Source organism: Temnothorax longispinosus, chromosome 3 (assembly GCF_030848805.1).
Source record: "Temnothorax longispinosus isolate EJ_2023e chromosome 3, Tlon_JGU_v1, whole genome shotgun sequence".
Lineage (NCBI taxonomy): Eukaryota > Metazoa > Arthropoda > Insecta > Hymenoptera > Formicidae > Temnothorax > Temnothorax longispinosus.
Genome location: NC_092360.1, coordinates 12,649,473 through 12,662,310, shown reverse-complemented (window position 1 = coordinate 12,662,310; position 12,838 = coordinate 12,649,473). Strand labels below are relative to the sequence as shown.

The following is a 12,838-nucleotide window of genomic DNA, read 5'->3' as shown; positions in this document are numbered from 1 at the left end:
TCGATATCAACAGAAATGAGATGCAGATAGTGAGACGTGATTGAATTTTCTCGATACACACGTTCAGAATTCAGTAGTCGAATACCTCGAATCGTCCGTAACTTCGAACTCGAACTTTACATCATTCAGAAGCTTTCAGACCTGTTCTAAGTTTCTTAATCTTAAATTATAAAAAAAAAAATTTTAGCTACTCGTATTTATCTCTTCTGTTTTTAATAATTTCGTAAATATTTAAGAGTGATGGAAGTGTTTAAGTGCCGTTTTATTACCGAACTTGTGTGCGATTCATGTAAAATCAACACGCGCACGGAAGCTTACGTTGCAAAAAATTACAGATTACCATGTAACTCAAAAAAAGTGATACGTCGCGTGGAAACATGGGAAAATGATATATTACATGATCTAAAACTCTGCAATATTCGAAATATACAGTTTATACGCCCCACGCGTCACATCACCTCCGCGACCAAGAACATAATTTCGTTCCGTTTTGGTGTGATTCTGGCAAATTGTGCATTGTACACTGGTCTAGCCGTCTCTCGTCGCCGCACGCCGAAGAAACGCGCGTGCTCCGCTATCGACCAGGAACCCTGGTCCTCCTCCACGTCTCGTCACTTCTCGCCCAGTCTCGGCCGGTCGCGGCGTCCGCACGCACTCTCGGTTAAATCCCAGCTCGCCGGGGCGCGGCAACGCCTGCCGAAGCATCCCCGAGGATCGACCGACGAACGTGTGCGTTTTTCACCCCGCGCGTCCTCCGATAAACAGACCGGAAATCGGCGCGAAGATGACGAGGGAGAAGCCGTCGGATCGGTAGCCCAAACGTCGATCTGTATATTCCCCCCGCCTCCCCAGAAGAAGACGAGGATCCTGGCTGATGTTTTTATCTTTATTCGCGTATCTCCGAGAGTGCGGATTCTGTACAATAAGTGTGGCCGAGGAAGATAATTGTCGACGATTTTACTTGGAGAAATAAGATATTAGGAGAGTGTAATAACGACGGTGCCTCGTCGCTGCAATTTGAAATTGCACTATAAGAAGTTTTTAGAGATTTTATCCGGGTGTTGTTATACTGAGAAAAAAAAGTATTCCTGAATATGCATCACGTTCGATCACTCCGCGTGCTTTATCCGCGAAATCATAGTGGATATCTAAAAACAGCTGTTTGAGAGTTTCATCTCTTCAAGTTCACATGCGCAAGGACGCAAGATTCGACCGAATGTACGTATATATCTTACTTCAGGTCCCGCGCCTGTTGACAATCTCCGATGTTATCTTATATATGATACTATAAGATTAACAAACGCAATTGCTCTAAAATCCTCGTTGTCTACAAGTTTATTTAATTTTCAAATCAGAATAGAAAAAAAAATAAAAAAAGATATTTACATAATAGGTAACTAAGTGATTTATTTATATATAAATAACTAGGTGAAACATCTAAAAAAATCTTTACGAAGATATTCTTCTATATTTGTACTAAAAAATCTAAGATTGGATTCATTATTATAACTAAAGGAAATAAGAAATCAAGTATTTATCTTACAATTTTTAATTTAGATAAAACATTTAAAAATAGTAAACAAAGTTTTATTTCTTATTATTTACAAATAATCTTATCAAGACAGGATTTATTTTAATGTAATTGTTTTCACTAAATAAATAACTTTTATAGAAGACTTTTTTGCTTTAACTTTTTGTTTTTAATAAATAGATAAATATTATATAATTAATTTAAAATTAAAATCAAATAAAAACTGAATTAAAAATTTAAAAATAAGAAATTAATTAGATTAAAATTATATGTTCAAGTATATTTAAAATCAAATTAAAAATATTAGATTTTATTGTATTTATTCATATTTTGTGATTTTTATTAAAAAGAAAGATCGATTCTATAAATTAATTCAAAAATTCGTAAATTTTTAATTAATTTATTTCATAAAGTATTTATATCCAGAAATATTAATAACTTTATCACTTATCACCGAGAAAGAAACATTTCTCTGCAAAGGAGTATCAACGTAACTAAACGGTGGATAATGTTTCAGGAATACAATCGATGGATGCACCTTCTCTGGAGATGTATACGTCAAGCATAACACACAACCAAATAGATCTAGGAAGAAAAAAATGAGCAAAACGCTTAGTGGGACGGAGAAGAGACAGAAGAGATAGTGCTGAGGCTCCGCTCTTTAAATTATATAGTATAGATGCGCCGCAATTGTTATCGTTGGGAAGAATTACGGTGGCACAAGTAATTACGGATTCCAGCCGCCCGATGGAACTCGAACAGGCCTGATTATTTGCGCGATCAGTCCTTTTTTTATTATATACATATCGGCGAAAAAGATGGTTCACAGGCTAGCGATCAACAGGTAGATACGAGGACCTAAAACCCAAGAAGTTCGATCGAACGGCATGTCGAGCGAACACAAATTAATTCGAACAATATAAACACGAGCCGACCGCGACGGCATCTCGGAAGTGCCAGCTTCGCTGCCGCCCGTGCAAAAGTTATCGCTTTAACGTATACGTGCCGAATCGAGAAATAGAAACAAATCGTGGCGATTAAACCGAAACGCCCCTTAAATGCAGTGTAGCGATATATTGTTATATATAATATGCCGGCAGAATGGCGCTCCGCAGTCAACGTTCCAGAAGTCTTCCAGGTCCGCGCGTGCACGCGGGGGCCGCTAGATTAAACGCGAAGAGCATCAGCGAGGGGCTTAGATCGCATAGTTTCAACAATCGCGCTCATAATTTCATAATCTGCCATAATCTCTCGTAATCGTTCCTACGATATATTCATGGACCACACGAACATATCGTCACTTCGTAGAAGAAACGTGAGTCTAATGACCGTTAAGAGAAGAGGGGAAACAACGAAAAAAGAGAGAGAGACACCTTTCGCCAATCCTCAGCTCATTTTAGATAGACAATCATTGAGAGAAAAGCATTCGCTTTTTCGATGCAAAAATAGACATGTTTGCGCATTTTGAGTTCTGGTGTGCGTGCTACACACTACGGGCTAACTCCTATATAAAACATTGCGCTATTAACGTTCGATGTATTTGTCGCGCTTTTTAATGCGAATTACAGTGTTCATGAGCTTTCGCAATGAGTAATCGTGTCTACGTGGAACGATATGAGAACGATATACATAAGGAAATAAAAAGAGACTCTTGATCTTTGCAAAGAGTGATGGAAAATAGAAGGACCAAGACTGCTCAATTTAATTCTATCTCTTAAAATGCCGTTCTTCGTGAGAAAAAAAAATTTCGACGCAGTAACGGCAAAGACATAGGCATAACAATATAATTAATAATATATTTCTTTTGTATTGGAACAAACGAGAGAAATACGGAGCCCTGCAAATTTAAATCCGCGAGTTCCAATTTAGGCTAGTTAGCGAGACAGATGTCTAGACCGAAAGTGCTATCGGTGTCCTGTTATCGCTGCCGTAGAAACAAACGCACTGGACATAATGTATATACTGATTGTGCAATTCTACCTTACACATACGAAAGTGCTTGATGCATGCAACCGCTCTGTTATGCGTGAACACCATTCTCTCGAGGAGGTAAAATAAACCTTTTGTTTCTTTCTTCTCTCCCCCTCCCCCAAAAAAGCACATTAATTCTTCTAATATACGTGCATGCTCTATGCGCAATTATTTTCTTTCATTGTGAACAGTTATTGGATCTTAGCAGTATTATACTCTTCTTTATGTATGTCGATCTAGTAAAATAATATATTATTCAAGACACTTCTTTTTAACACTGCAGGGCAACCATCAGAATATTCATTAATTTTTGTATAAAACAAAGAAATATATATACACTAAAGACAAATTTTTAATAAATATTCGCTCTTTGCGCATTTTAATCAAGTATAATTATATGCAGTGAATGTTGAGCTTCATAGACGTTGATTTCACTCGTTTGTTATAATAAGTACAATTCAAAGTTTTAGTTTATTTGTTGTCTCAAAATTCAATTATTAACTACAAATGAGAAGCATTTATTAACGATATTTTTATTACTTGCAAATTTTTAATTGTAGTGCATGTCTATAGCAAATTATAAGTTATAATGTCTAATTTTGTGATACTTATTAATCTTTTAATTAGTCGGGCTATTTTCAATACAACTTACGAGAGAGAGAGAGAGAGAGGGAGAAAGAGAGAGAAAGCTCTTCTTGATTTTGAATGTAAATTTCAATCACTCGAAAAAATATTGAAGTAAATCGTATAACAAAATCGATCTTCTTATATAGAAAGCTTTAGAAGCCGATTTAATTTTATCTTATCATTTATAACTTATTGTTAATACATTGATGCACATTACCATGCACATATCAGGTAGCTTTAAATGAGCTTCAACGTATATACTAAAAAAAAAACGCTTTTCTTTAACAGGCACTGTTTCGCGGCGGCAAAAAAGCTGTTGACGATGAGTGTGAATCTACCACGGCATTAATTAAAACTAAAATACAAAAAGGAGGTTCGCGACTACGAAGATGGCTAATCGCGCTATTAGTTTTTCTACTAACGTCGCTTCTCATTATCAACAGCTACAATACCGGTCAATTTCGGATCATCCGATTCGGAGCAATGGCTAAACCGACTGCTCAAGATGTAATATCGCGTAAGTATTAGATCATTATCAATCACGTGTTTGATTTTTTCGTGCAAGGCTAATTCAAATACAAATGAGTGTGTGTCGTGGCAAGAAATAATATCAACGTACAAGTATATACAAGCAACAACCACTAAGAAGTTTTTGCAACTGTTAAATAAAATAATATTTTACAATTGCAAAACCAACTGGGGTATAAAATGCTATCAAAGCTGTGCATATGTAAGTGTCATAGAATTTTCTGCGACGGTCGTAAAGACGTAAAATATAGCGCACAAAAACCACATATATCAGATCATTTGCGCATAGATAGTTATATTATTATTGTAAATTGTTATAAAACTAGTACATACTTTTTGTAGCGCTGACAATAATGCGTGCTTATATAATTAATGCAAATAATGTTTAAACAAAAACAAGATATTCGAAAGTATATTCTTTGATCAATTTAAAGAAAAATGGATTTTTTCTTAGCAGAAACTTCGATATATCAATGTTTTTAAAATGCAAATGATTGAAAAGAAACATAAAAACTAAAGATACTCTAAAGATACAAAAGTGAATAATAAAACCTCATATTTAATTCAAATTGCTCAAATTCTTTTACTTAATTTCAAATCACTGTTATTTTAACAAAATCTTAATTTAAATCTAATTACTAAGTAATAAATCATTAAAAAATCAATCATGTAAAAATGATTTAAATTTTATATTGCTCAAATCTTTCTTGATAAACTGTAGCAGCGAAAATCTTGTTTAGATTTAAATCATTTTCGTATATTTCCACGTCAATTTTAATTACTAATTCGTAATTTTACAGAGGAATATGTCTCGACAGCGTCAAACGTATACATGCCAACAGGCAATGGTGGCTTTCTAGTTCGCAACAAAGGATGTCGATTACCAGCGATGGATCCCTTCGATCCTGCTGTTCGACGTTTCATAACAAAAGACGTGTTCGAATGCGAATATGGAAGTTTTCCACCATTGATTGAATCGAACAATACCGCGCTATTCATTAACCCAGTTGCGTGGAACGAATTCCACAACAGTCCGGGCGGGCCGTTAAGTTGCTGCTGGCGACCATTTTGGCGAACAAAAGATAATGACAATGCTGTTACGTTAGTATTGTCAACAATTAAAAATTAAAATATAATCATATGTAATATATGCATAAATTATATGTATAAGTGGTGTGTTCCACAAATACCTTTTAATTAGATAATGAACGTTTGCAGGTTTGACACGAATTGCTATCCTTTCCAAGATTCCTGCACTATAAATACCGAATTCGTAAAGGTTGAATGTTACCAAAACAACGAAGTGGTATACAAGGATTATTACGCTTTCCTACCACGTAAGCCTGAGATAGAGGAAAGATGCAGGCAGGCGCTGAGAGTGGACACGATCGCCGACGATCGTCTCAGCGTTCTCGTCGTCGGGCTCGACTCGGTCTCCAGAATGAACTTCCACAGGATGATGCCGAAGACCGTGAGGTCGCTTCAATCCCTCGGTGCCGCGGAGATGTTGGGCTACACCAAGGTCGCCGATAACACATACCCGAACCTCGTCCCGGTGCTGAGCGGCCTGAATCAGGACGAGTTCCGGGACGCGTGCTGGCAGACGCCCAACAAAACTTTCGACGAATGTCCGCTCCTGTGGAAGGAATTCAGCGCCGCTGGTTACCGCACGGTGTTCGGCGAGGACGCCTACAGCATGACCACGTTCAATTATCTGAAACCGGGATTCCGCGAGCCACCGACGGATTATTATTTGAGACCGTACTGCATCGCCGCCGAGAGCGACGTCGGCAACACCCACAAGCTGAACGCCAATCTGTGCATCGGCACCAGGAAGACCTTCGATTGCATGCTGGATTACACTCGCAAAACGGCGATCGAATTCTCCTCGGAGCTCTACTTCGCCTTCATCTGGCAGGCGAGTCTCACCCACGATTACTTCACGTATCCTCAGCTGGGCGACGACTCCTACCACGAGTTCATCGAGTACGCGTCGCGCGATGGTCTGCTGAATCGCACGGCGTTGATCGTGATGAGCGACCACGGTATGCGATGGGGTGACTTCCGGCAAACGTATCAGGGAAAGATCGAGGACAGTCTGCCCTTCGTCTTCATCGTGCTGCCGAGATGGTGGCGCGAGAAGTTTCCTCTGGCCTGGGGCAATCTTCGAAGAAACAGCCACAGCCTCACGACGCCCTTTGACCTTCACGAGACGATGGTGGATCTGCTGAACCCGCATCGTCTGCGCGAGTCGTATCTCAAGAGGCGTATCAAGGTCCAGGCCGCGTCTCTCGTCCCGCGTGGCATCAGTTGGTTCCTGCCGGTGCCGGACTTTCGCACCTGCGACATGGCGCACATCGCGGATCACTGGTGCATGTGTCACACCAGCAACACGGTCTCGTGGAACGACACCGGCCTGCAGGACAGCGTGTCGTTCCTCGTCAAAGAGCTGAACGACATGTTGAATAGGTATCCCATGTGCGCGACTTTGAGCTTGAAGATGATCAAGGACGCGAAGGTCTGGCTGGATAAGACGGACGGCGCGATGCTGACGGATTACACGGTGGTCATACAGACCACGCCGGGTGACGCGATCTTCGAGGGTACGGTACGCTACAAAGCGGACGACAATAGCCGCAAGTTGGCCGGGTCGGTCAGCAGGCTGAACGCCTACGGCACCCAGAGTGCCTGCGTTGACGAGTTCAACATGCGTCTGTATTGTTACTGTCTTTAGGCCAGAGATGTGCGAATCAAGAATTTTTTTTCATGTCGAATCGAATCGTTGAAATGTAATTTTTAATTAACAATATAAAATATAAGTATTATTAGATTGAATTTTAACACGTAGATAATAAGAGAATATTTTGATGTGGAAAAAGAATTTTAATTATATAAATATAAATTCTTTTTAAAGAAAGTATATTTAAATATTTAATGTAAAACTAATATAAAATATACTTTATTTAATGCCAGTAACTGAAACAATTAGACGAAAGATCATAGATAAATTATTAAAATATTCTAATGTAATATCCAATAACATTATCCAATTACATGCATAGAAATTAAAATAAAATAATATAGTTTATTTTATTATCAATACTCATAGCTTACTATTTTCTTACGAATATTCAAACTTTTGCTTACAATTTGATAGGGTCATGTCACAGAGCATGCCAAAAATTAGAAATGAACTTTTTAACTGCTATTTACAATTAGCTGCTCAGTGAGCGGTTATAATATTGACTGCATTCACTGAATGCACCTATTAACATAATTGTACTTCTGCTTATTAACGGGAAATATGATTTTTATAATGATTCGTATTCAATTCATCTAGCGAAATTTTTGAATAATTCGGATTCGAATCATATTAGACATCTTATCCGATTCGATTTGATTCATATTCGAATAGTTCGCACATCTCTACTTTAGGCACGACATATCCGATGGACTGCTCGAGTGATTAACTTTTTGTATCTGATAATATAATTTAAGTCGAAGCCTGGAGCAACTTATCCAGACAACGTGCATGTTTAAAAGACGTCCTCGAAATGCTCCGATGAGGACTCTTTCAGACAGGCGTTTTGCCCGGGAAGAGATTCCCCGGAGCTGAAATTCGGTTCGATTAGATTCGATTAGTCGGATTCAGAAGAACCGTCACAATGTTGAACTGTTTTGACAAATTCTATATTTCGATTTCGTAGAATGTTGCCACTTCCATCTTATTTCCGAATGAAAACGGGCAATGTTTTTATATACAAACGGTCAAATAAAACGGCTTGATAGGTGGCATCGAGCATGATCGCGCAAATCTATATTCTCGAGAATATCGTGTTTATGGAGCCTTTATCGTATATGAACATAATTGCATAACTTAATATTTATTTATACATATATTCTTCCATATATAGCTCATTGAATAATTTAACCAGGCAATCATAGAGATATTTACGAGCATTAAGAGGCAGTTTACCTTGCGCGCTTGAGATTTTTGAGATTTTTTTTTTTTTAAGAAACAACTATAAATCGCGCCATTGCGCGCGATTCTGAACTTTTACATTTATTAGTGTTTTAGAAATGTCTAAATTTTTATAGGTCATAAAAATAATTATTTTTGTTGTTATACAATGTTGTCACATTACAAAAAAAATATCCTGTCTTCCTGGCGAAAGCGATAGCAATTATTAACATAAATTATTTGGAATAAAAAATTCAAACATTTTAGTTTTTTTATTAGTTTGTCTATGGAATAAACTAGAATCGTTGAAATCACATTATGAAAATAGCGGCAATTGAAATTAAGTCAAAGAAAAAATTAAAAAATACAATACTTCCACAAAAGTTGCGACTTCAATACCTCTTCTAAGCTAGCAGGACCAAATCGGCAGAATCAAACCGGACCTATCAGAATATTTAGTACCCATTTTGTACTAATTTGTATCACTAATAACAATTTTGTATCCCGTGCCATTTCGGAGAAATCGTGGCGGTATGTCAAACGTAGTGCACTGGCATTGCGTTTCAGTTTCAAGCATACCCGGCGCCGGGGCTCGACTCGCAGCGGTGGCGGGAATCGCGTCCGCTTCTCCCACGTTGCAAGGCCGGCCAACTTCGACACCCCGGCTAAAGTGAAAGATAATCGCATGCTTCAATGAGCTTGGAACTCTTAAGGAGGGTCGTTCAACGCCAACACGTGAGATTCGTGAGATAACTATAATATGTCCATAAACCTTTTATCCTTTCTGCCATAATTCACAAAAGGTAATAAGCGATTCACAAAGCGTAACAAATAATGTTCACATGATAATTTTAAATGCCACAATCTACTTTACACTAATCTACTTTAAAATAAATATTAACTCATTACGCGTCATTAATCCATTTGTCATAAGTTTCTCTTTTCTCTCATGTGTAAAATATATATTCTTAAAATAGTTACTGTTGGTGACGTACAACAATTCTTTTGATATAACATACTGTTCTTCTCCATAAATTTCACCGATTTCCCATCCTTAGACTCAAATTCAACGGTCGAGTCTTCAAAACGTTTCACCCCTTTAAATACTACTGTGGATGATTGTAAATTCATACGTACAGTTTTATTTATTAGATCGTGAAAAATTTCGAACTTGCAATCTATTATAAGCATATCTGTAAAATGATACTGAAACATAGATGTCGAGATTCTAATTAACTGATATATCATCCAAAGTAGAATTTAATAATAAAGCTGATTCAGGGGGATACATCATAGTAGTGGTACATGAACGCTAAATGTTTTACTAGTACATATATAAAATTCATTATACTTATTTGCAAACCAGTTTGACGCGTAACATTCATTTGAATCATATATTGATCTGTTTCTGGAAACGATGGAGACTTTATCGTATCCATGATCTTAGAAAGTATAGTGTACAAATCGCGACAACTGACTTATTTTATATACATTTTACATTAGTGATATATATTAGCGATATTTAGATCCTGATAAAAATATGTACACGGAAAGAACAATTTTGCTGAAGTAGGTATCTAAAAACAAAACAAGTAACTTCCGTCGCCAGTAAATAATTCAAAACAACAGTCGTTTTGGTTCGACCCAACTGGCCAAATTATTATTATATGTAAAAGTATTAATTTGGCCAGTTGGGTCGAACCAAAACGACTGTAGGTATCTAAAAATTTAGCTAGATACAGATCTGAAAATAATTTTGTTGCACCATCAAAATAATTATAGTAAGTCGCTGAAATATGATGATGCTGTAAAAAATTTTGACATTTTAGTAATCAGTTTAAGTGTTCTACATAATTATTTTGATGATCCAACAAAATTACTTTCAGATCTGTATTCAGCTAAATTTTTAGACATTCAGCAAAACCATTCTTTCCGTGTGCTGCATATATACGGTTTTTAAAATAAAAATATGCATATTATATCGATTTCTTCCTTGGTATGCAACATCGAGAATGCAGCAGCGCAGTGCTGCTTGTTAACCCTAGATATACACAGTGAAGTCTCCAAGATCCCAGCCCAACTTCCTTTTTTCGCGTTTCATAGTTCCGAGCATTTAAATACGTTTTGACAAGAGTTCCAGCTATTTACTATTTTTAAACAATTTTTTAATCTGACCGCCAGCACCTCATCTACGAGAAATACGAGGTGCTGACAATTCCGATCGTTTTCTTCAGAGTTCTTTGGAACTCTTGTCAAAACGTATTTAAATGCTCGGAACTATGTGAGAACTGCCGAGAACTTTGAAGAAAACGATCGGAATTGTCAGCACCCCGTATTTCTCGTAGATGAGGTGCTGGCGGTCAGATTAAAAAATTGTTTAAAAATAGTAAATAGCTGGAACTCTTGTCAAAACGTATTTAAATGCTCGGAACTATGTGAGAACTGCCGGGAACTCTGAAGAAAACGATCGGAATTGTCAGCACCCCGTATTTCTCGTAGATGAAATGCTGGCGGTCGAATTAAAAAATTGTTTAAAAATAGTAAATAGCTGAAACTCTTGTCAAAACATATTTAAATGCTCGGAACTATGTGAGAACTGCCGAGAACTCTGAAGAAAGCGATCAGAATTGTCAGCACCCCGTATTTCTCGTAGATGAGGTGGTGGCGGTCAGATTAAAAAATTGTTTAAAAATAGTAAATAGCTGGAACTCTTGTCAAAACGTATTTAAATGCTCGGAACTATGTGAGAACTGCCGAGAACTCTGAAGAAAACGATCAGAATTGTCAGCACCCCGTATTTCTCGTAGATGAAGTGCTGGCGGTCAGATTAAAAAATTGTTTAAAAATAGTAAATAGCTGGAACTCTTGTCAAAACGTATTTAAATGCTCGGAACTATGTGAGAACTGCCGGGAACTCTGAAGAAAACGATCGGAATTGTCAGCACCCCGTATTTCTCGTAGATGAGATGCTGGCGGTCGAATTAAAAAATTGTTTAAAAATAGTAAATAGCTGAAACTCTTGTCAAAACATATTTAATGCTCGGAACTATGTGAGAACTGCCGGGAACTCTGAAGAAAACGATCAGAATTGTCAGCACCCCGTATTTCTCGTAGATGAGAGTGCTGGCGTTAAAAATGAACTATTGTTTAAAATTTCGAACGAGCCGAGAACTTGTCGCAGAAGCATAGCATATCACTCTAGTACGAGTGATATGCTGATAACAATGGTTAATAATTATTTAAAGGTAGTCAGTGGTCAGAACTGTACGGAACTATCGTCAGGGGGTTCAGAACTATTGTTTAAAATTTCGAACGAGCCGAGAACTTGTCGCAGAAGCATAGCATATCACTCTAGTACGAGTGATATGCTGATAACAATGGTTAATAATTATTTAAAGGTAGTCAGTGGACAGAACTGTACGGAACTATCGTCAGGGAGTTGAGAACTGTTGTTTAAAATCTCGAACGAGCCGAGTACTAGTCGCAGAAGCATAGCATATCACTCTAGTACGAGTGATATGCTGATAATAATTGTTAATAATTATTTAAAGGTAGTCAGTGGTCAGAACTGTACGGAACTATCGTCAGGGGGTTCAGAACTATTGTTTAAAATTTCGAACGAGCCGAGAACTTGTCGCAGAAGCATAGCATATCACTCTAGTACGAGTGATATGCTGATAACAATGGTTAATAATTATTTAAAGGTAGTCAGTGGTCAGAACTGTACGGAACTATCGTCAGGGGGTTCAGAACTATTGTTTAAAATTTCGAACGAGCCGAGAACTTGTCGTAGAAGCATAGCATATCACTCTAGTACGAGTGATATGCTGATAATAATTGTTAATAATTATTTAAAGGTAGCCAGTGGTCAGAACTGTACGGAACTATCGTCAGGGGGTTCAGAACTATTGTTTAAAATTTCGAACGAGCCGAGAACTTGTCGTAGAAGCATAGCATATCACTCTAGTACGAGTGATATGCTGATAATAATTGTTAATAATTATTTAAAGGTAGTCAGTGGTCAGAACTGTACGGAACTATCGTCAGGGGGTTCAGAACTATTGTTTAAAATTTCGAACGAGCCGAGAACTTGTCGCAGAAGCATAGCATATCACTCTAGTACGAGTGATATGCTGATAACAATGGTTAATAATTATTTAAAGGTAGTCAGTGGTCAGAACTGTACGGAACTATCGTCAGGGGGTTCAGAACTATTGTTT

At 37.5% G+C, this 12,838-nt stretch overlaps 1 protein-coding gene across 1 annotated transcript; it reads left to right on the top strand.

The window, feature by feature from the left end:
* The first annotated feature begins 609 nt into the window (after positions 1–609).
* On the top strand, positions 610–10,597 carry LOC139809750 (uncharacterized). The gene is made up of 5 exons (XM_071772899.1): positions 610–1,218; positions 2,049–3,580; positions 4,418–4,646; positions 5,458–5,758; positions 5,876–10,597. The coding sequence occupies exons 2-5, from the start codon at positions 3,485–3,487 to the stop codon at positions 7,389–7,391; spliced, it is 2,142 nt and encodes a 713-aa protein (XP_071629000.1). The 5' UTR covers positions 610–1,218; positions 2,049–3,484; the 3' UTR covers positions 7,392–10,597.
* Positions 10,598–12,838: the final 2,241 nt, after the last annotated feature.

Coding starts and splice junctions, on each gene's coding strand:
- LOC139809750 (XM_071772899.1), top strand. CDS start 3,485: ATGTATATACTGATTGTGCAATTCTACCTTACACATACGAAAGTGCTT. Junction 4,647..5,457: donor TGCTCAAGATGTAATATCGC/GTAAGTATTAGA, acceptor GTAATTTTACAG/AGGAATATGTCTCGACAGCG. Junction 5,759..5,875: donor GATAATGACAATGCTGTTAC/GTTAGTATTGTC, acceptor GAACGTTTGCAG/GTTTGACACGAATTGCTATC.